This window comes from Zosterops lateralis, assembly GCF_965231275.1.
Source record: "Zosterops lateralis genome assembly, chromosome: 8".
Taxonomy (NCBI): Eukaryota; Metazoa; Chordata; class Aves; order Passeriformes; family Zosteropidae; genus Zosterops; species Zosterops lateralis.
In genome coordinates this window covers 23,371,052-23,396,202 of record NC_139768.1, presented here as the reverse complement: position 1 = coordinate 23,396,202, position 25,151 = coordinate 23,371,052, and the positions used below count along the sequence as shown (strand labels likewise).

At 39.6% G+C, this 25,151-nt stretch overlaps 1 protein-coding gene across 3 annotated transcripts in view; it reads right to left on the bottom strand.

The window, feature by feature from the left end:
• PLPP4 (phospholipid phosphatase 4) overlaps window positions 1-25,151 on the bottom strand; it is a 50,056-nt gene that overhangs the window by 5,257 nt on the left and 19,648 nt on the right. For all 3 annotated transcript variants that reach the window (XM_083866908.1, XM_083866909.1, XM_083866910.1), the window contains exons 3-6: window positions 22,968-23,058; window positions 19,689-19,752; window positions 18,289-18,413; window positions 2,980-3,150 (exon numbers count right to left, since the gene is read on the bottom strand). In XM_083866908.1, the coding sequence (XP_083723034.1) occupies window positions 2,980-3,150; window positions 18,289-18,413; window positions 19,689-19,752; window positions 22,968-23,058 (451 nt within the window). The remainder of the gene's footprint in view (window positions 1-2,979; window positions 3,151-18,288; window positions 18,414-19,688; window positions 19,753-22,967; window positions 23,059-25,151) is intronic.

The window sequence follows — 25,151 nt, the reverse complement described above, 5'->3', positions numbered from 1 at the left end:
TGTTTAATTTCATGGTAGAAATAACTTTCCTCTTTATATTTTTCCTTTTTTTTCCCCCCTTTGTCCGTAAAGGAAAAAGGAAAAAGAACATTCTTTCTTTCTCCGTATTTAACTTTACTTTTGTCCATAGAAAATTCTCTCTTATTCCATGAGTAAATTAACGTTTTCGGAATTATGAGTCTGTACAGGGGCTTCTAGATTGGGAATTGATATATTCAGGAATTCAGGATTCACAGTGAAATATCCTAATACTCGCTAATAGCAATACTGAAGCCTTGAATATCACTCTCTCCAGCCAAATTGAAGGGAGCTCATAAAGCTCTCATAATATTAATGTTGTAAGCACACTCAATGGATTTTTAATACAGGGACACTCCACTCCATCTTTCACCTGCACTGTGCTAAGTCTTGGACTCAAAACTAATGGTCCCTTTTCATTTCCCACTGCATAGTTAAGGCTCCAGCACAAAGCCACCATAAATAATTTACCACAATTAGCTGACTTTGCTGAGCATAGAAGCCAAGGCCTGAGGTTCTGTGCTGTGCCCAGAGTGAACAAGTCTCTCCCTTGGGAGCACAGTTCCTTCAGGGGAAAGCAGAGGTCACCTGCAGGATAAGGTCTGCCAGCACTGTTCTTGGGAAGAGATGAGTTTGCAGCTCCATCTCCTTAAAATTCAAAGGCAGAACAGGAGCAGCTGTGAAGAACCAAGTCACAACCCCCTGGGTGCAGTTTTCCTCCAGCATGCACAAAGCACACCATCACACCCTGCCTCACAGCACATGCTTCAGTCCATAAATAATTCTGGTAAGAGAAAGTACACACTGCAAACACGTGTTCCAAACTCCAGAGTAAACCTGCACCCTTCCGCATTTCTTCGCACTCCTTTTCTCTTCAGCAGAGAGCTCAGGCCAAGTGTGGAGTGTTTTCAGTGCCTCCTACTAGCCTGGTGAGGCAGCCCCTCATGCTCAGCAGTTTTGTGCTGCAGGCCCTCTCCAGCCCCAGTGTCATGGAGAAAAGGAGAGTAATGAGTCCTGAAACAAGACAAAGCTCTGCTGGAAACCAGGAGGCCCCTCAGAAAACATGTCAAGGCCAATGGCAGGTGATTGGGCAGCTGCAGGAGAAAAGGAGCACAGCAGGATGACAGAAAGCATGGCTGAGTTGGTTCTGGTGCTCTGGCTGCTGGGTGAGACAAGAAGGTGCTCAGGGGGACAGAGCAATGCAGCAATCAATTGAAATTCTTCCCCTGAACTCAGCACCAGTCAGGCCATATCTCGAGTGCTGTGTCCAGTTCCGGGCTTCAGTTTAGGAAGGACATTGAGTGCTGTGTCCAGCTCTGGCCTCTCAGTTTAGGAAGGACATTGAGACCCTTGAGCACATCTAGAGGAGGCCACGAGGCTGGTGAGGGGCTTGGAACACAAACCCTGTGAGGAACGACTGAGGAAGCTGGGGTTGTTTAGCCTGGAGAAAAGGAGACTCAGGGGTGACCTTATCACGCTCTACAACTCCCTGAAAGGTGGCTGTGCTCAGGTGGGCATTGGTCTCTTTCTCCAGGCAGCAACAGATAGAGTGAGAGGACACAGTCTCAAGCTGGGAAATAGACGTTGGATATAGGAAAAAGTTTTTTACAGAAAAGGTGATAAAGTACTGGAATTGTCTGCCCGGGGAGGTGGTGGAGTCACCATCCCTGGATGTGTTTGAGAAAAGCCTGGATGTGGCACTCAGTGCCAGGGTTTAGTTGAGGCATTAGGACTGGGTTGGACTCGATGATCTTGGAGGTCTCTTCCAACCTAGTCAGTCTGTGAAATTATGTGCAGGAACCAACAGACTGCTGTGCCTTTGTACTGGGATTTGGGGCCAGGTTTTGGTAGCAGAGGGAGCTGCAAGGGTGGCTTCTGTGAGAATCTGCCAGAAGCTTCTCCACGTGCAACAGAGCCAACACCAGCCAGCTCCAGGATGGATCTATTACTGGCTGAGCACAGCAGGGATGTGGGAGCATCTCTGGGATAACAGATTTAAAAAACTGGAAAAAAATCTGGACAACTGCACTGGCAGCTGGAGAGAGGAGTGAGAACATGTTGGAGAAACAGCCCTGCTGCCACCGAGGTCAGTGAGGAAGGAGGGGCAGGAGTTGCTCCAGGCACTGTGACAGCAGCTGCTGAGTGATCTCTTCCTCAACTTATCTCGACTCATGAACACCTCACTGCATTTTCTCTCACCCTTCCAGCTGGGAAGGAGAGTGACAGACCTGGTGTCCAGCCAGGGTCAACCCATCACGGTGGTGGCAAACAGGAAACAGCATGTAACCAGTGTGAAACTGAAATTTCAGGTAATTGAATGGAGCAGTCAAGGACCTTGAGTTCAATTTACAAGGCCAGCAGTACAGTACTGGCAATACCACAGAAGGACAAGATGACCTACATAAGAGCATCAGAAATACAATGCATGCTATTTCTTACAGGAATATAGGGAAAAAAAGGGAAAAAGTAATTACAGGCTGGTTTACTTAGCAGAAGACATGGGTAAAGCAAGGAAGCTACAAAGGTGACCATAAAGAGGGTCAAGAAATGGTAGAAGAAATAATTGATGGCAGGGTTTTCTGAATTGTCACACATGAGCATGTAATTGATAAACAGCACAGCCTTCTACATCAGTTACATCTCACACCTGAATTTTGGAGGACTCTGAGACAACAGTGACAGATGCAGCTCATCTGATAAGGTGCTGCACTCCAAAAGTGTCTGCTGTGAGGGAGGAGAGGATGCTGTGGCAGAGCCCTGAAGCTCTGAAGGTCAGTGCAAGCTAATTGCTGGGAAACCCCAGCATCAATCCAGGAGCAAGGAAAATCCATAGCACACCATCATGTTTGAACTCATGTGATGTACTGAAAAAAACCACTTCAAAAATCAAAGAAATACATGGCTAATTAAGAAAAAAAAAAAAAAAGAAGAGTAGGAAGAAAGGTTGTGCCCTTGTCTCACCTTGCCAGTGATGTTTGTAGTCACACATCCGTGACAGGGCGATCATCATGGCACAGTAGAGGGGCAGGATTGCTGCACAGAGCCTCCAGCTCTTCCCCCGGCCGCTTTCCGTGAAGCAGTGCAGCTTCCCAGCCAGGTAGAAGGTGGTGAAGCCAAGGCCTGAAAATGCAACTGATAAAGCAAAACACATCACTACAGTCAATTGTAATCAGCACTGGGTCGGTTGATTGGTTGGGTTTTTTTAATTAAAGCAGTCATGACCTTGCGAACTTTAGGAAAGTCACTTTTTTGGGGAAGTGAATGGGAAAAAACATTCTCCAACAAGGTCCATGACATATATATATTCTCTACAGCAGCGGTGTTACCTATGGAGCAATGCAAGCAACCAGGCAAGGGAACAATCAGAAGCAATTTGATTTTTTTTTCTAATATATATACTCAGCTTTCACATAATCTGACATGTCTGCAAACACTGTGTTGTCTCTAGACATTCACCTATCCCACAGAAATTTAGGTTTTTTTCTTCCATCAGCAATTTACCTTTTTTCTCTAGGGGTGAGATAAGACACTAAATTAAACATTTAAGCAAATTTTTAACATGAGTCAAAAAGCTTTCTCATGCTTCAACCTTCAGCACATCTTTCCTGATTTTAGACCTTTTCTAAAACATTAAGGTTCAAAGCAGAAAAGGATTCAGACAGTTTGCACTGTAATTGAATTACATTTAAATGAGATTTTTAGGTTCCATTACCCAGATTCTATAGAACGTGCACAAGTGGCAGTGATGAGAGAACTCAGGCACCAAATTTCTGCACTGAACTTCTCTCCTGTTGCAGCTCTTACACATTCCAGAGAGACCCTGGACAAGGAAAGGACCTGTTTGTATCATTTTATCTTCCACATGAGTAAATGGAGTGATCAAAAAGAAATCTGTCTTGGATTTGCAATATCAAATGCAATCCTGAAGCAAAAAACTTTCCCACTCCAAAGATACCTTTCTCTTATATTTCTGTTTTTCACCTTAGGTTATTATTTTTTAGGTGAACTGAAATCTGGAGGCAGTATTCCCAAGTAGAACAATCAATTGCTTTGTGGTTTCACTTTCAGGCAATCTACACTGCCCAGTAATTCAAGAGGGCTTAAAGGAATATTGCCCAAACTCTAAAGTAGGTGTTCAGTTCACACCAACTCATATTTAGGATTACTACCATTTACCAGGCAATTTTACCAGCGATTGTCAGCATGGTGCACAGCAGCAGCAGATTTAGCTAGAAGGGCTTTAGAGAGAATCTGGTGATATTTTAAAAAGACTATTCCCCCCAGATTTGTGGGGTTCTTTTCAGGGTCTGCCACATTTCCAGAAGGAGGTGTTTATGGAAGAACATGGAAGTTCAGCAGGATCTATATTTGTAATAAGCACAGAGGCAGATCTTGCCTTAGGTGGCTGATGTGTTCCTCTAAAATAAAAAAGGCAGAAAGAAGAGAGTCACAAACACTCCTCCAGGGGAACCCACGCCTCATATAAGAGGGAAAAGAAATATATAATACTCCAATAATATATTAATATGTAATACTAATGTTGTGGCTGTAGAGCTAACATTGAGCAGAGAAGCCTTACACTGCAGAATTTCAGATTGACTTCCCTCACCCTGCAGTGTGCAAATCCAGAAAGAACTGCTTGACCCAACAGCCCAGTGCATGCAGAGTCAGCAGCAAAAACCACAAAATTAACGGCAAAATGCTCTGGGATGTGGCATATCCATTATAAAATAACTGCGGAATTCAAGACAACTCAATTGCTGTGCACCCCATGTGGGCATCTTTGCCTGATGGCTCTATTTTGAAGGTGTCAGTCAAGAATATTAAGAATAACAATTCACACTTAAAGAATCCTGGGCCTAAAGGTGATATTTACACTGAAGAATTGGTCCAGTAGAATATATTTGAGTACTTTTTCCTGCACCAGCTGGAGTCAATAGATCACTGCATCATGAAGGAAATGCAAATACACACATGCCCTGAAGGGTTACACCCTGCCTACTGTCCTAGTAAAAATTATTAAGAAGACAGATCCCAAAGCTTCAGCAAAGCAATACAAAAACACTTCTAAGCTGCCTTCTTCCAGAAAATAAATCAAACTCTCTTTATATAAAGAAGGGAAAAGCAACATAAAATACCAATCAGCCCTTTTTGGAGACATTGATGTAAATGAATAGGAGAAAATCAGTCTGATTTAGTTTAAAACAAAGTCAACACAATAAACATGTTGATATAAATTCCAGACATAAATATTTAATTGATTTTAAATGTTGTAAGAGGAGAGAAAGGAATGAGGAAATGAGATATTTTAACAATTGGTGTAGCTAACTCAAATCAAAGTCCTGGTGCCACAAGTTGCTGAACTCAGGAAAAACTCTCATGAGACAAACCACAGGTTCTGTCATGGCTTGTTAAATTGCTTGAAAATGCATTATCATTATTTGAATAAATAAAAGTACATTAGACTCAATTGTTCAGTTTGTTTCTATGATGTTCTTTTTTAAAAAATGAGTTCAGAAGGAATAAGGAGGATGGCAGCACCTGGAGACACCACAGATCCCATCCTGACACCTGATTCCCTCCAGACAGGGGATTTAGATGAGTTGAAAAACCTCTCTGTACAGACCAAACCAATTACCAACTTGAAATGCATAAGGTGAGAAAACTTTAAACAAGAATCTGATCTAAAGCACCCCAAATAAATTATTCATTTAAAAATGTAATTGCTTTGGTGAATGTTTCTCTGAAATTTAAACTACCCCAGGAGGATCTTCAGCCTCTCAAGTTTTAATGGATGCTTTGCTAAGCACAGAACAAATGACTTTTTTACATTAAGCAGTTTTTGAGCTAAAGAAAACCCCTCAACTTGCTTAAGTGACATCAAATTGCAAACCAACCATTTGAATGGTCTTTGTAAGGACCAGATAAAACTGGATCAAAAGGATCCATCTCTTTGTCTGCAATGTTTTATTTCTGCAGTGATTACTGTACATTTCCCAAGTGCAAACATAGGCTATTCATCACTGGAATTGCTCAGCAGCCTCCTGAGGAATTCCAGCAGCTAGGGCTACTGCTGAATGTTTTCAGTCTCACACTGTTCAAAGACTGAAATGTTTATCTTTCTTGAAGGAAAAAAGTATGATACCAAATGAGTGCATACATTTTAATGCTGAAATTCAATTCAAAGAGCATTTTATAGAAGTACAATTCCCAGAGAATGTTATGAGCTTATTATCACAAAATATTTTTTAATTTTTTTTTCCAAGTGGGACAGTCAATCACCTTCCCTTTGGCTTAGCTTTATTAATTTCTTTTCACAGAGAAAGACAGTTCAGCAGAAACAACATGAAAAGCACATCACAAAATAAAAATGTATGCAGGGACTTGGGAAATAAAAAAGAGAGGTTGGAGACAGAGACATGTTAGAACAAAAACAGACTTATATTATCTGAAAAGCAAGAGCATTAGTCATTAGATTGTTTTTGCAACACTGTCACAGTGAATTCTTATGAACTTTTTTGGGTTTTTTGGTTTCCAGACACCTCATCTCACCTGAAATTCCTAAGGTGGCCTCAGGATGCATCTCACTGCCGCCAAAAAATGAGAACTAAGTTTTGATTTGTTCAGTTCATGACACCTTTTACAAAAAGTCCTAAAAGCAAACCTGTTCCACAGCCTACTTTTCCATTTCTGTGGGTAGAAATGTTGAAAAATCAGAAAAAAATCTCCTTCTCTGAGAACATAGCAATGAGAAGATTAAACCAGCTCAGATCCTGGAATTACTTTTAATAATTTCTCTATTTAAGCACAGTATCTAGGCACAAGCCTTAGATCACTGCCTCTTCATCTCTAATACAAATTATGGCCATGTGGGCATTTATGAGATATTTAACAACAAATAATCCCTACCAAAACCAATTTTTTCTTTTCCAGGTCAGCACTGGGAGATATCAAATTTCACCCAATGGATATGGGTAAATTTCTGCTTCCTTGCTTTGCTGTAATTATACCATCAGCAGCATCCTGGATAAGGATCACATCCTGCTCAACCTCTTGGCATTCCATCCACCATGCCAAGCATTTGCATCACTCAGTCAGGGATGTGCACGTAATTTAAAACTTGTTTGAAGGAAATTGGCCCAAGCATACAGGTTAGCATGTAAAATACCATTAGAAGACAGGCTGAAGAGTATCTTCATGGATAGAAATTTTTCACAATGGAGGATCAGAATGTTTCCGTCAAACTCATGGTCAGCAGGGTAAAGGAGTTTACTGGAATACACCAGTTTTAGTACTACAAATAATGTCCTTAAATCCTTCAAAAAGGAACTAGGGAAACCCCAGGACTATGCTCAGCCTGAGCAGCAAGGGTTATACAGAAAATCACTGCTTCTCTTTTTCATGGTGTGACACACGGCAGGAAGAGGAAAATGTTATTTATTTCTGCAACACTGCAAGATGCAAAGCAATGAAGCCTGATCTACCCACCACCTGCAAGGGGAACTTTTCACTGGGGTTTTATGTAGAGATGTAGAATTTGGACAGGGGGGAGACAAATGACTTTGAGCCTTTTTCACCCCCACTTTCAAAGGGAAACCATGACATCAAGGAGAAAGTGGCAGCACAGCAGCATTGTACTGTCACTGAATCCAGTGGGCTCCAAACTTGCCAGAAACTCTCTTGAGAGAGACTTTTAAATAACCTGTGGGAAAACCAGGAACTGGACAATTGGGTATCTTCATTCCCAATTCAGTCTAGAATGAAGTTTGTTATCTCAAGAGGGTAAAACTGGAGTTGCTCTCCGTTCTGGAGTACATAATAGATTTGGGATTAATACCTTTAAACATACAAAGAAAAGGGAGAAAATATAATTTTTAAAAGTGCTAAATAACTGAGTTGTTCAGCATGGAGAAAAGAAGGTTCTAGGGCAACCTGGGATAGTGGGAGGTGCCCTTGTCCATGGCATAGGGTGGAAGTGGATGATCTTTAGGGTCCCTTCCAACCCAAACCCTGCAGTGACCCTACACCCTTGGTGTAAAATAAATTCATAGAACATGATGGCCAGGTAGGATAAATCCCAGTGAGGAACCTCTGTTTTGCACTGCCAGGCCTCTGGTTTTAAAAACTCACCCATTTTTATTTTTTTTGTAAATTCAGGAAAAAAAGAAAATCTTTCTGAGGTATACATGTAATTTGAACCTCAAACAGGCTGGAAAGAGTTGATTTACTATTAAGGCAGAAAACTAAACATTAAGAAGTTCATTTCACAAGCCCCTCATGAATTCCAACAGCCCTTGTTGTTGAGTATTCACAGGTAATTATGTCAGAGAAGAGGCAGAAGCATTAAACATAACCATTCCTGAGAATACTTAAGAGTTTGAATTAAGAAGCCAATAAACCCCACAGGACTTCTGTTCTTCCTTGCGAATCTAAGAAATCCGTTTCATATTTCCCTGGGTTCTTTTATAAAAGGATGAAATATTTCAGTGAGACGGTGTCATACAGCTGTTAATTAAGAGATTTATCTTGAAAATAGGGGAGTAGCAGCAATTACTGCCAAAAACCTGTGGCTTGTAGCTCATTTGTTACTTAAAATGTTCATTTTCAAGTGAAGGAAATATGATTATCCTCCATGAAATTCCTAGCTAAAGATAATTAACAGTTCAAATTTAGATACCCAAGTATAATTACAAGTACTGAGGTAATATTTTATAAAAAATATCAGGATACCAAACATTTCTATTGAAATTCAATAATTTCTTCACTCTGAAGCACATAAGTCACTTTAATTTTTCAAACAAATGGATGTCTTTTAACATGTAAAAATATTTTTGTTCTTACGACTGACTAATTTTAATTATTTAGTGGAAAAAAGGAGGAAGAGCTACTTGTGCTTTCATTCTAATGACATCACATTTCCGAGTCACCTTTTTTGTGGTGGCACAGCAAGAAATACCACAAATGCTACGTTCATTTAATTAGTGCTTCATCAGGCAAGCCTAGTGCGAGCATAAATTATATAATCAGCTTTAATACCATCAGAGAAGGCAACTCCTTGGGGATAATACAACAGTAATGCTCCATACAGTGACAAACACTGAGTGGAGCCGTCAATTGTGAAGAGAGAGAGACGATAAAATATTAACCAGCAAAGTTGCTGGGATGTTCTGAGAGTTGTTGTAGAGTCTTTACCTGGCTAAGAAGACAATTCACACCCAGGCTGCTGTCCCAGAGTTTATAACTGGTTCAGAGGAACAAAAAACCTAAGAGATTTCTCCCTCCTGCCAAAACTGAGGAGGGGACTAGACAGAAATCTAAATTAGGAGTAATCCTGGAATGCTTTGAGCCCAAATAAGCAGAGTTCAGCTGGGGAGGAATGGAGCATGACCAGATAAATGCAGAACTGGTCTGTGAACCACTCATCAGGACTACAACTGCTGGAGGTAAATTCACATTTCCAAGGAATACCATAGAACAATACATAGAATCAAGGCCATGATCCATGGATACCCATATCCAATTTTTTTTCCCGCTCTCTCCTCTTCTTCTTCATCTCCCCATCACCTGCCCTGCTGCAAGAGGCATTCTCTGCACACAGTGATATATTTTTCATTGAGATTCCAGCCTCCTTGCCATACTAAACAATACCAGAAATTGAGATCATATCCTATGGTTTGACAGCATCAATCTCCTTTAAACATTTCCTATTGACTTTTTTGGTATTTACATCAACTAGTAGTTCAATTTGTTTAGACAGGACCTTCCAGTGTTCATCCACACAAACTCACTGGTTTCAAGCAACTGATGAAGGCAGACAGAGCAGGGAACATGGAGAACCAGACAGAAAAGAACAGAATATTTCAGTCGGAAGGTACCAACAATTATCTATTCCTACTGCCTGACCACTGCAGGGCTGAGCAAAAGCTAAAAAATTATTAAGAGCAGTGTCCAAATGCATCTTAAACAGAGACAGGCTTGGGAAACACTGCCCAGCTCTCTGCAAAGCCTCTTCCAGTGTTTGGCCACTCTTGTGGTAAAGAAGTATCCTAATACCAACCTGAAGTTATCCTAATATCAATCTGAACCTCCCCTGGCACAGCTCTGAACCATTCCCACGTGTCCTGTCACTGGATCCCAGGGTGAAGAGACCAGCAAAGACAGGCTAATAAAATAGCTTTTCATATGATAGAGGACTTCTTGCATGACTGAGCAAGTGATGTTTTAAATCTTTAGTAATATTGAAATATTTTTAAATAAGACTCAGCAGTCATACTAAATCATATTTAGTCCCAAGTGTCTGTGGAAATGCTATGATACCATAAACATTGGGTCAATCATTCTGATTTCTATTTTCTGCTTAATTCCCTCAGCAAAATCATCCTGAGATATCTTCCTTTCCCCCCACCTCTCCTTAAAAGGGAATTTTTTTAAAAAAAAATTTCCCATGCTATTTCATCCACAAATCCAACTTGCATTGCCTTCCAACATGATTAGAAGCCCTCAACATGATCATTTTCCAAAAGTTCCTAGTTGCTTATATAAAATGTAGGGACCAGACTGAGAGACTTCTAAACCCACTGTCTTAGTTCAGGTTGAAACAAAAGAAAAAACGAAAGTCTCAAGAGAAAACCACCAGATAAATCAGTCGTTTCCAACAAAGCAGTGTTAGTTTAAAAAATATTTTGCATAAGTATTTGTCATGTAGGCTTTGTTTGAGAAAACACTGATGTCATTATTTGTTCAGTCTTCTGCGGAAGGAAGGGGGAAAATTACCTGCAATAGCTCATGTTTTCTATGTAGAAGTGACAGCATTAGCAAAATCCAAATGAAGCTTTTGCAGGTGCTTTTTTTTTCTTTCTGGCATAAATAATATACTTGATTTCCTGCATGTATCTCATAGCTTTTATCTCAAGAGCCTTTTAATATCCCCTTGCTTTCAAGAGACCTAAATTAATGTTTTCAGAAAATGTTATGACTGAGATTTCTGCTGTTTGATAAATCAGTCAGCCACCTCTAAAGGAAGGTGCCTGGTATTTTAAGTTTATCATTCAATTTCCAGGGTTTTATTGAGTTATTTTTCTTTTGCTTATAGCAGAATTGTAGTTGGTACTCCTGATTTTAATGAAACACTTCTGGATTGACTCAGAATTATTTGCATTAGAAGAATATGATCTTATATGAGTCAGGTCTACTCCTTTCGATGCTCAAAGGGGATTTGAGTGTGTAAGGAGGATTTGGAGACTGATCACAACTAATTCTTTTAGGGTGGAAAAGACCCACCCCAACCTATAAAGATGAGGGCTCTGTAGGGAGTTTAAAGTCCTCATGGACACAGAATATTTGGGTTTACTTCCAAATAGCTCTGACATAGCTAGAACACTCTCCTGCATATTCTGATTTATTCTTACCATGGGCTGGAAGACCACACCATGTGCTGCAATGGCAGTTTCAAGGAATCTCAATATTTGCCAGCACTGTAGTGAGATTTCTTCCTTAAAGATGGTCAGAAAGTGATGTGCCAGCCACCTCTGAGTTCACAGCCTTCCATTTTCAGATCAAACTTGTGCTTTCTGACCCATTTCACTCCAGAGAAGAGCTGTCACTACAGTTCACAGATGGAAATTGATCTTTAGATCTCTGGTGTGACTCAGAGCCCTTTTAACTAAAAAGGTCAGGCAGAAGAACAATGGTCTTTACTTTAGATACAGCTGAAATCTACAGCATCACAACAAAGCCTTCTGCAGCCTGTGAAACCAAGCATTTACCTTGACTTTAGCTTAAATTTTGCCTAAAAAACTAAAGTTAGGCAAAAAGAAAGGAAGAATTAGATTGAAAAGTAATTAAGCTCCTTCCCTGCACAGATGAAAGCAAACTGAACAGATACATTAAGCAAGAAAGAGCAGCAGCTGCTGGGAAAACTGGTTTATTGGAGCTAAGATCAGAGACTTGCTTACACTTGCAGCTCACTTTTTTAACTTCAGCTTTTTACACGTTTCCATTTTGTCTGTAAGAGTAAACTATAGCTTGAAAGGCAAAGAAAATAATTTTCTTTTTGACTTTTAAAGGGCCATTACTTTCTCAAACATATCAAGACACTTTCATTCATCAAGGAGGTAATTAAAAAACATATGAGAAGTCACTGTTATTGTCCCCACAGCCTCTGACTGCATTCTTCATCTCAGATTTCTGATTGAATTCTCCGATTTCTTCAGTGATAATCAACAGTAATCTCTACAAACCTCCTTCAGCAACATAATAAAAAGAAAAACAAGAACACCCACACAAGAAATGAAAGCTCTTGCACAGCTCTATGTTAACATCCATTCTGTATATATAAAATTGAGATGCTACCACAAAATAATTTCTTCAAAACTCCATTTTTCCTTGCAAAAAGGAATCTCTAGACTCAATAAAGACTTTTATTAAAAAAAAAATCAATGTCACAATTTACCCAAAAGTCAACTTTTCAAACTAATTTAAGTAACCAAATTGCAAGTACAAAAATAAAAAATCACGTGAGTATTTTATTTCGCTGCTGATACAGTAATTTTATACAGGATATGTTAATTTTAAATTGATTTTATTCCCATAAATCCATCCAATCCAATGTGAAATTGTAAGTTCAATTATCTCTGCAGCCACTATGGTAAAATTATTAATTTTTAGCGACTTTGGCTTTCAGTCAGTTGATGGGATCTTTCTCTCAGGGATCAACAGCCAGCAGGAATCTCCTGAAATGCAAATTCCTGGACTGGAGGAGGAATATCCCAGCTCTGATGGGTGGTGGCCAGTGCGAGGTGAAGAGACAACTGGCACCAACTGAAGCACAGGAAATTGCATTTAAATTTAAGAAAATGTTTTCACTGAAAGAGTGGTCAGGCACTGGACCAGGTTTCCCTGTGAGATAGGTTGTGGAGTCTTCACATTAAATCAAAACTCAGCTGGAAGTTTTCCTCTAGAACCTTCTTGCCCTGACCTTGCTTTCAGTTGTGACTGGAGCTGCACAATTTCCAGAGGCACCTTTATCCTCAAAGTTCTGTGAATCCAATTGTAAGTTGATATAAAGCAGACTAGCAAGTGATTATTCATTTTTTTCACAGCAGACACACCAGTTCCAAGATGTCTGTGTGGGAACTGATGGCCAACGTGGGCTCAGTCTCCCCCTGACCACCAACACTCAGCAGTACAAGCTCCAAGGAGATTAAATTAACCTCTCACCAAGCCACTGGCTTTGCTTCAGTAAAAAGGTACCAAAACCAATTTCATGCAAATTCCTCTAATCTGATTCCTTAGCTGGAAAAACACAGCTTCCATAGTTCTGGCCAATTCAGAAATAACACATTTAAAAATAGTCACTAAATAAAGCTGAAGCCAAAACTGGCAACTGCAATCTGCTTGCAAATGTTTTGAGCAGAATAAGAGCCTAAAGGGAGTTATAGCATGAAGAATTAATCACTTCCCCTAAGAAAGCAAACAGGGTCAAGAATCTGGCATTAAATTCACAGAGGATTTTTGGTGTCTCTAAATAAATTGTGTTGTGTTAATATTATTTACCCGTATTTGCTTGTACAAGGACTCCAGTACTACAGTCACAGCAGCATATGGGACATCTCCCTGTCTAGGATTTAATTCTTTCTTTTAAGCTAAACAGCCCATTTTACTGAACAATATTTGAAGTGATGTTGATTTGCTACTAACTGTTCTGATAAGCAACATATGAACATAAACATTGGAGATATAACCCTGAAGTTGTCCTGGTTTTGACAATAAGTCAAGACTCATTTATTATCTATTTTAACATAAACACACACTACTTTTGCAGCACTTTTGTTTGCTGTTGGTGGCCTGTCTTCATTTATACAGGTGAAATCTGGGTCAAAAACTCAATTAGAATGCAATGGATCAGGTCTTTATGCCTTTGATTATTTATCCTTTATTCCTTTGAGCTCAGTATCCAAAACTTGGTATCACCAATTCGGAAAGATGACCTGGATTCATATTTTAAGCTGGAATTCATTTCAGACAGCAACTGGAAAAAGATGTAGACAAAACCCAACTCACAAAATTTGTCAGAACTAGTTCATATTTGTGCCACTGCCAGGATATAAAGTGAAAACAGAATTTGCCCTGTTATTTCCTCCCCTCCTTCCAACCACCTGACTGGTGATGTGGCAACATCACAGGTAATTTACTGCTCAGGTTCTTCTGCTCTCCTCTGAGAACTCTTTAGAGGTCCCAGGGCATTGCAACAATTTTAAGCTGCAACTCACGAACCCTACTTGCTTTCAGGAATGTGAGCTCTCATATGGAAAACACGCTCAGGATTCCTGTCACCTTAATTAAACATGTTCTTGACATATGGTCCTCTGCTTGCAAGGAGAATCAGCTTTCCTCGTGCATGAAAGAACCCTGGTGGCTTCTAGGCTGAACGTGTTCCCTGAAAAAAATTAGATATATTCTCCAAACAAAGATATAGACCCAATATTATAGCAATTAAAACCAATTATAGCTAATTTAAGACTAACACAGGATCCAGAAAGCTGACCTTCTCCCTCATGACCCCATGGTAATAACACAAATTCCAAATTCTGTCGCCAAAATAAACTCCGACCTCCCTGTCCACACAAATACCAGACAATACAGTCAAATGCTCACCTCTTGTAGCCTGTATAAAGAGTGGCACATTGTGAAATCTTCCTTGAGCTGGCAAATGCATAAAGCTACTCAAAGTAACAAAGAACTGTTAATTAAATGAGCCCTACTGATCTCTTTTCCATTTTTAATTACTGCATATCTGGCCTACCTGGGATTGCTCCACTGGATAAAAACCTGGAATTACAAGCATTTCTTTCCCATTCACATTGATTTTTAGATAAATAACACTCCAGGACTCGCGAATTCCTATTTCGTTTGTGGAGAGATTTTGTCAGCCTGATACAAATGTCAAAATGACATCAGACATGAGATGAAAAGGAAGAAATCAATTATGAAAAGCTGCCTATCCATCCCATTAGTGTAATATATGCCTGCAAATTCAGTGATCTTTTCAGGTCCCAGTTGTGCATGTGGCTTGTCCAATTAAATGTTCTCTGTTCATTCACCTTAATTTTCCTCTTGCATGTGTTGCACTCAGTTAAATTCTCTTTATCCACACATCATATCTTTCATCAGCTGGTATGTTGGGTAATCATCACCAATAGAAACCTTTTTTTATTATTTATTGGTGATTTCTGCACAATTTGTCCTGATTGTTTCATTGAATGCACCCAACCATTCTGTCTGCATGTCCAGCCACTTGGTTGTTCATTTTTGGGCTTGCTGCTGCTGTTTCCATCTCATTGCAAGGAGAGAAAAATACACCTGGAGAGGTGGGGATGCCATGAGGCCTCTCCAAAGCAGGCTGCCCAAAGGTTCTCTGCAAGAAAACTCTTCAGAAGGCTCACAGGAAGGACACAGGCAGGAAAAAATGTTGCATTTATGTCCTTCATAAACATCTCTGTTTTGATGAAGGATGGGCACAAAGAGGCTGCATGGTGCCATCACAGGTGCTAACTTTAAATCAGAAGAAAACTGTCAATGGATTATAAAACAGTGGAAATACTAAATACGGAATAAACAAATGTGTATTTTGGACTTGTTTTGGGTGTCAGAATAGCAACATTTGTGCCACTCAGGAACACTTCTGAGTTACTAGACACAGGCAGGACTCTGGGCTCCCTACAGCCAAAGGTCCATTCCCTCACACAAGACTGGAAGTACACTGGAAAAGCAGCAAAATGAGTTCCAAACAATCCAAAAGACCCCTAGATTTCTTTGATCCAGTGGAACATGCAAGTCACTCTTTGGTTTTACGAAACAGTCTGTGCTCCACACATTTTTCTTCTTTGTATGACATGCACTCCTTGGACCAGGGAGGTGAAGCCAAAAAAATCATCTCTGCTCCAAGAGAGGAGAACTCTCCTTCAGGGCACAAGTTGGCTCTGAGAGTGGTAACAGGTTGTTCACAACATTTTTATGGAGTAAGCAAGGTCAGGCCAGGCCATCTGGGAGTGCCAGTGCTGTCACTCTTGATACACATCCCTGCATTTTATGCTGTTACAGCTCCCCATTTACAGCACCAGAGATTTTCTTGTTAAAGGCCTCGTCTTGCATGGGTGAGGTTTTAGATTCTGGTATAACAAAGCTTGTGATTGACAGCCTATCCTAGAAATACCTCAAAAAAAACTGTTTTGAAGATGAGAACAGCTCTTGACTGAAGCTTCTAACCCCTCTTTATGAGCTGCCTGGCAGCTTTTACTTGTGATTTATTTTCCTCACGGGTTCAAGTGCAGTAGGAAATACCAAACTGTTGTGGGCTACTTGCAACCATCATACTCAGAGAGGCACTACAGTTTATGTCAACTCTCATCCTCACCCCTTACATTTCTGTAGCCACGAAAATAGAAAAAATAATCCCCCAAACACTAACAGAAACAAACAAAAAACCAACCCTCTTTGGTGCTGTTTCATGAATTTCACAACACACAGTGAAGGGATGACAGAAATCTGAAGACTGGAACTCCTGCACTTTACCTTGTAACAATCTTGTGCTGAAGGAAGGGAGAAAGGTGCCAAGAAAAAATTTTGGACTGAGATTATAGAAGGAGAGTTCATAAATACCCACAAGTTAAGAAGACAGGAATGTCAGTTTTTAAAACTGAGCTAAGAAAATGGAAAATTATACCACGTGCAAACATAAATCATTATATCCCAAAAATCCTCATCATTTTATAGGTGTAGGAAAGCAGTATAATGATGTGCTTCCCATAATACTATTTTGGTTTCCACTCTTTATAATACTGGTAATGAAGTAACAGCAAGAAACTAAATTAGTGATCAGAACTATAAACTATTCTTGATAAAACTGGCAATTTTGGTTATCAAAATAATTTTGCTGCAGAGAAGAAGGGTTGGCATTGTATGATTGTCAAATTAAATGGTTTCCTTCTCCATAATGAGACTAAAATATGTATGGATTTTTAAGGCTTGTCAGAGACTTGGCTATTATAATAGCAGACTTCAAACAGCTAAGCAGTTCAAGCAGCTGCAGAATTGCCTCACTCTAACACACACTTACCAAGTGATAAAAATTACTGAATATATAATATCTCTTCATTCTTATCACATTTTAATGAAAGGCTTTGTGGTGGGAAATAGAGTCAACTCAGCCACATGCTAATCTTATGTCAGCAATGGAGAAAGCTGCTCTCATAATTTTGATCTAAATACTCTGGGACATCATTCTGCTCTAATAAATTTGGTGTGAGCTGCAGCACCATAACTCAGTGCTCATACAACCAGTGCCAGGTAAAAGGAAAACCCCAGGACTCCTTCCGTGGCTGCCCCACTGGCTTGGAACTAAAGCTTATAACATATCCACAAACATCTACTGCTCTCTTATTTATTTCTGTGACACAAACAAGAAAGGAAGAGCAAAAACAGTTCACAATATCATTCATCTCATCACCCAACTTGTTTGCCATATATACTTTGGCACAATTAGGCAATTTGAAATTACCACTTTCAAAAAAAAATCCATAGATATGATTTACTGGTTCTCAATTGGCAGTTCTTAGAACAGCTGAAAGCAACAAATATTACTGGCCAAAAAACCCCAAAGAAGCTTATAGTAATCCAGTTATTTTACATATGAAAAGAAGTTTTATCAGACACAAAACACACTAGAAAAATCATCTTCTCAAGACAGAGTAAGGACCTTTACAAACATCTAAGTTAGTAAAACTAATTAAATCAGAGAGATGAATTCTCAAAAAGCCACCTAAACTTCCGTCAAGATTCAGCCCAAACTGGGGATATCTGACCAAACCCTGAGACCTAGATTGAAGACCAGCTCAAAGCCAAAAGAAGAGTGACTGTACTGTCCCCCTTCGTATCCACTGGAATATAACAAAATAAATATTTACTATCTAGACAAAAGTCTGCACTGGGGAACAGATTCCCCTCAGAATCACAGTGTTTTGTAACCTTGAATATGCTTCATTCTCTTGACAGTCCTGCTATGACTCTGAAAGACCTCAGGTGGTTCCCAAGGTAAGGAAAGTCATAGGCTCACAATTTTATTTTCAGAAAGAAATTTCTGACTTTTTGGAAGTCAGAAATTCAGACTCCTCCAGCAAAAATCAGCTTCATGATCCAGAAGAAAAAGAGCAACCCCAAACCACAGAAAGGACAGCTTTTTACAAAAGAGGCACCGTGTTTAAGTGAACTTACAGGAAGAGTGGATGCTTGGAAAGCTTTTTCTGCCTTCAGAAACCAGGTCTGGATCACCTGTGCAGTGCATTTCAGAGTTCATTACTCCATCTGGAAAGCAGCGGTAAAAGAAATCGGGACGCGGTCTACAAAAAACACCATGGATAAAAAAAATACAAAAGCTGTAGTAACAAATAGACCTCCAAGTGATTATTACATTTACTGCTTATTATACACATGCAGGTTACTCTTGCCTAGAGTGATCAGTTTTGCACAGAGTAAAGTGCAATGACTCCCAAATTTTCACAGGTCTTCCCAGAACACTCAGCTCAGAATACCCTAAAAACAGCCCCCAAAATGTAAACCAGCCTTGATGCTGTCTCAGTGCATTGAGCAAACCTCTGAGTTTCTCCTGACTCTGCTGTGAGCTGGGCCTGTAGGTTCTGACTGGTGTCACACTGATCCTGAGCTAAAAAAAAAATTACATGGAGAAGAAAAGTGAATGATCAGGTTCGGACACAAGCTGACAGCAAAATACTTGGCTGGGAGTGCAAGAAAAATGAGTTTATTCCTGTCTAAAGGAGAGAGTGTATTCTTAATTGTTTTAAAAGCCCTCATCAAATTAAAGTGCCAAGTGCCATTACTGTCAGGGCATCAGTTCTGCAGCAGAGAGGGTTCATCAGAAACCAAACACAAATATTGCTTCCTCAATGCTGCAAAACATCCCAACTACAAAAGCAGCACTGGACCCTGTCAAATAGCGTATGAATTTAAGTCAACTGTGTCTCTTTCAGCTGAAATTATTCAAAATTTTGATAAAGAGACCAAAAGCACCTAAAAACATATTTTCCAAGGAGTTTTGTTTGCTAGATTTTTCTGAGCCCTTCATTCATAATAATGCTTCCCTAAAGAAATGTTCTACCTAGGAATCCATTCACTGCTTATCTCCCAGGTTTGTTTTGCTGTGGATGTTGGTGTCACCTGGACACAGAATATGCTTCACAAAATGCAGGTGCTGGGTTACAGACGCTCAACTGATTCCTGTTAAATCAGACAAGGGGCACTGGCATCCAAACCCCCACATGCTGTGGCTCTCCCCTCCCGTGTTGCCAGTTTAATGAACTGATTTCAGCTCCCACCATTCCTCTCACATTCCTCTCCAACCCCTCACTTGTCTTGGTCTGCCAGCGAGTCAAACAAGCAGCAGAGCACAGGGGCATGGATTCCTGCCACAGCAGGATGTCACATAATGGAGCTGTACAACACCTGCACCAGGCCAAGGACAACTCCACAGGGGCCCTCTCTGACTCCACGTGCTCTGGAACAGCAGCTCTCTATTTATTGGGATTTGTTGTAGCTCTCAATCTGTCTCCATTTCTCTCAATAGTTAAACCCATCATTTATAACATGACAGCACTTACCTTCCCACTATTAATTTAATAGTATTTGTGCAGACACCATTCAGAGCTAGAGCCAAGGAAACAGCTACAAAACAGAATGAACAAACAGAACAATAATAACCTAAGTACCAAGCAATAAATTGCAGAATTACAGCATTTGATTTACAGATTTAAACCTTTACTGGACTAAAAACGGGATAATTTTTTTTTCACCATACTGTTTTTCTTGTTAGCCAGACTAAGAACAGATCTCAGAGCATTGTAATAATCATGACTTACTTTGTTCTTATTTCCCTACACAAAGCCCTGTTTTCCTACCATGCCATTTGCACAGGCATAAGTCAACAAATGGGAAAGAAGTAGAGAATGAAGAACTGTGGGTTTGCAATTTCTGAGTTTTGTAATTTACCAGGTTAAACTCTCATGCTTTGTGTTAAGCAGAATTCCTGTTTAGACCAATACACAAGATACATAGATATATCTAGACACACATATATATGTGTATATATATGTGTGTAATGCAGTTATAAACTTCACTTTCAGGCTAAAGAATTGCCTTCTGGCTAAAACTACAATTGGATGACTTTATTTCTCTTTCAAAAGGACCTGATGTTTTGATTAAATATTTCAGTGTTTTCCCCTTACGTTTGATCCCATGATCAACAATTTTTTCTAATAAAATTGGAGAACAAGAAGGAACTGTCATAGATAAGAGTTAATCATCTTTTCTATTTGTGCTTGCATGCCAAGTCCCTAGACTTTCCAAAGATCTTCATCTCAAGCCTGTGGAGATCTTTGCCTTGATTTCACAGGCACTTGGATCCTGCACATACACACATTTGAGATTAAAACTGATTTAATTTTGCAGTCCACACCGTAGCTCCCTGTTGCAAACCAGGAGCCAATGAATTTTATTTCCCATCAGAAAAAAAAAAAAAAAGTCTGATTTCCAGAGGAACATTTACAGTAATATAACTTCGATTATGACAGCCACATGAGCTATTTTCTCCTTGGGCTGCTGTCCTAGATGCTGCACTTCAGCAGCACTCATCCTGTCTCCATAAAACCTTTGCCTGAGGATATTACAGATCATAAAAATGTGTTATAGGATGTGATTTTTTTAAAGCTAAAATAAAAAAGTTTTTTATTTTTGCTTCATCAAAGCAAAAACAAGGGTTTTCTCAGAATATAACAATAGCAGCCAGCAAAAATAAAAGAACAAGTCAATCCTAGAGACACCCATACTGTTAAAAAAACTCTTCCTCTTTCAACACCTGTGTTCACAGTGACCACTTAATCCCATGCTTTGTCTCAGTTTTTTATGGAAACTGCATGGGGAAATTTTCCATAAAGTCAAATGCAGATGCCACGGCATCTATAAAACGTATCTGCTTTTGAAGACAGGCAGCAGAATTGAGTCTTTTTGTTGAGTTTTGCCTTGATTGTTCCTTGTACACCTGACAGAGCTGTGCCTTCACTGTTGCACCGATTGCCTTACAGTGGCAATCCAAGCATCAACTGACAGTGTGAATGCAGGATGGTAAAAAAAATTCTATTTGCTCTGCTGGTATTTCCTTTAAGAAAGACTCATATTGCACATCTAAAGTCATGTAACCCAGACAGTGAGAGATTTAGGCACTCCAAGGGGAAGGCTTAAGGGCACCTAAATTAACTCCTCCTTACTCCAGGTGCATTGAATTCCCTTCTTTGTATTAATGGTTATGGGGGGGGCAAAGAATTTTCATATCTTTTTAACCTTTTCTCTCCTCTCTGCATCATGCTTAAAGAAATCCACCATTTGGGGTACTCCCTGAACATTCTCTATTCTCTATGAAAATACATTCTGTGCCAGATCTCAGCAAATCAGAGGCCCACCACACTCATGAACATCACCAGACACTGAACCTCATTAGTGTACAGTGCACTGGAACAAAAATAACCCGTAAGAAGTTCCACACTCATGGCAGAAACTGAAGAGAACATCAAGGTTGGTGTCTCCTTAGCCTGGGTACCAAGAGGAATACTGGGGAAGCTGGCAACTTTTCTCCTAGATGTTATAGAGGCAATAACAAGAGAAGGCAAAACAGCAGGAAAAAAAATCTTTTTAGAACAAAAAGGTGAAAGTCAGTGATGGAGAAACTGAGCCTAAGCCCCTTTCCTTCTTACACAACAGAAAGTGAGGCTCAGGACTGACTGTGAATTCATTTCCACTGAATGGATGTGTCAGTAAAGTATCACCTTAAGACATTTCAGAACTTACTACAAATGACTGACAGCAGCCAAAAACAAACCTAGGATCATTTCACACTTGTGTGAGAGCAACTGGAGAAAGAATAATCTATGGGAATTAAGCCTTGTCTAAAAATTTTTTCCAAAGCAGATACACAGTGCCATTTACATCCTATCTGGTTAAGGCAAGGCTTTGATTTTACTATATAGGGGACAACAAATAAAGTGCAAATTAGCCAGTAAAGCAGAACTTCAGAATCATGCATATTTCAAATATAAGGCAAACAAAAATATTTGCAGTTCTTAGTGCTTCAAGGTACCCCTTTCCAGTGAAAGTGTTTGAATCAATATTGGTTTCTGGCAATATCAGTGTAAAAAGGATCTGAGCATGTATCACTGTAAGATTTCAAGAGATACACATAGCCAGAATTAGAATTAGCTGGAACAGCTTAAAACTCACCCTTTCCATTGTCCTCTGCTCAAATTTTCTGCCTACAAATGTAAATAGACCTCACTTATAGCACAGCCACTAGTGCTCACAGTCCAGGATTAAGTGCACAGCTAATTCCATTGCCAGTTTAAGATGAAACAATAGCTTCTAATTAGAAAAACTGAGCCAAGAGCACGGATTTTACAATGGGTAACAATAAATTCCAGGAGAAGATCAGAGAAAACAATGAGAGGAGTAATTTCCTACACTAAACAGCTGAATTGCACAGGACTTTCCAGTCAAAGCCTTAATTTAGAAAAGCTGAAAGTATAAATAAGAGGTATGTAATAGATTGGGTGTGACAGAAAAACATACATCTGAACAGTCTCTCAGATAGACTTGTCTTTGCTGATCAAATTCCAGTCCTTGCTGGCTAGGATGTGGAATTAAGGCACAGAATTTATACATCTAGAAACACAAATGAACCCCAAGGCCTGTGTGAGATGCCTTGAAACTGCACTGAAAACTCCTATAATGGACTGTAATGGAGACAGGTTTTCTTCAAGGCTTGGGCTACACTTGGAATCAATCTCTGAGAGCTGCCACACATTTTTTCCACCTTGAAGCATGACATACATTACCTAAGAAAGCCTCTTTAATTTCGGTCTTGTCTGTCCGACGGATTATTTTCACCACAAAAATGACTGCCAGTGGCGTCAGGAACGAAATTGCCTGTGAGAGATAACAAACACCATGTGTGAGAGCATCAATTCCTCCTCAGTCCAACTGATTAATAATTAGCTGCAGCCAGCTCCATTTAAACTGAAAGGCTGAACAATTTTTATCAAACTCCTGACCTTAAGCAAAGTGGGACGATTTGTCTTTGCAACTCCAGGGTGACGAGCACATTAATATTCCAATATAGCCCTCAGCTATAATTGATTTGTAATTGCCCAGAGCTGCATTTAAAATGTCAGCTTCTCCAGTGAAAAAGTAACAGTCCAGAAAGTCCACAAAATTAATACACTGAAATTCATACAAAATCCATACAGATTTTGGACATTGCTTCCTCAGTGTGCATTTCTGAGGAAGGCAGCCCACCCAACCAGGCTGAGTGCTCAGTAAGACTCTACTCAACACAACAGACTGCAGCATTTTAAAATGCTTTTTCTCTTACTTTTTGTTTTCTTTTCAATTGTTATGCTTGAATGCATTGGGAAGACTGTGTCTTTATGATTCTTTTGTTTACAAATGTTCAGATGTGGAGTGAGCTGCTTTATTTTGCTCAAACCCAGAAAAAAAGCACCTGAGCATCTACAGGTTTAGTCACTGGTTAAACAGAGCCTTATCCTGCAATTGTCAGTGCTGGAGGACAGGAATTCTCCTACAAGGAACCTGAAATGGCATCTGTGCCTCAATGCACACACTTTATTCTCTTTAAAAAAAAGTGAAAATTACTGGCTGATGTTTGTATTTGTTTTGTTGTTTGGGGTTTTTTTTAACAAGGCAAAAATGAAGTTGTAAATGGCACAAGGGGTGCCAGGTCTTAAATAATATTATTATAAGATTATTTCTTTACTGAAGCTGAACTGGGCCTTGCTTCTTAAATAGCCTCACTGACATAAAAACCTGACCAGACAGATATATTATGGCAAAAGACACTTGATTCAATCTTCTTTTTACACCACAGATTAATGCCAGTCCTCACTTTACAATTTTAGACAATCTGAGTAGTCAGCGACACTAGTGAGAGTGCTCTACATTTGTTATTTTGGCTCTGCATCTTGAACCAGATTGTCCCTGCCTGCATCTGCAAAATACTATCTAACTCAGTGAACCAGGCAGATTAACGCACAGTCTGGAGTCTGTTCCCCTTTTCTATATTTAGGAAGGCAGGCACCAGAACTTGTGCAAAAAAAGGAGTCACTTCCACTTAAAATTTCCCCCTAAGTACGTGTGAGATTCAAGTTTGGATACCAATGCCACCTTACTGCTCCAGAAATGTTCACTTTTTCTATCCTCATGAACAATTTAATTTCTGTTTTCAGAGGCAGATCGTGAAATTTAAAAAAAAAAGGTTAAAGCAAATCCTAGGATTTCTAGCTTCATTCTTAAAATAAGGATCGCCACCAGGAAAAAAAAAAAAAAAAAGACAAAAAAATATCTGCATTCTAGTACTGAAGAACATGTAGAAATACAGCCAAGGCTGACAGGCTTATAGTGGTGGTTTAATGGAGTCAGAAATCTTTTGAACAAGCAGGAGCAGCAGAAATTATCAACAAAGAATAGCATTCAAGTGGCAGCTTGTTCCAAACCACCTCCCTCATCCATCTTCAGAAATCTGGTAAAACTGCAGATTTCCTCATATTTTACAAGCATGTGAATTTTTGAGGGAGATGAACTATTCTTGTTTGTGGTGTTATTGCTACTCCTTACACAAAAGCATTAGCTGAAAGGTGTTTTCTATTCTGCAGCAAAATGCACACACAAAGAAATTCTGGCTTGTGACAGACTCCTTTTTATTTATTTTGCAAAAAGAAGTTTCTCTGTGGCTCATATCTAAAACAGATTTGGCAACATTCTAATGAGCAATACTCTCCTCAGATACATCACAGATACATTTCCTTTTCCAGCAGTGAAATATTCCAGCATTGCCAGGCTTTTGTGAAACATGGGCAAAATCTCTGCTATTTATTATTCATCCTGGCAAGCCAGAGCTGTGCTGAAGCTATAGGGACTGCCACACACTCCCATTCATCCAAGAGAAAGCTGGCAGTTACCTGCACTTTCCAAGACAAGGAATATCCACTGATAGAGAGATAGAA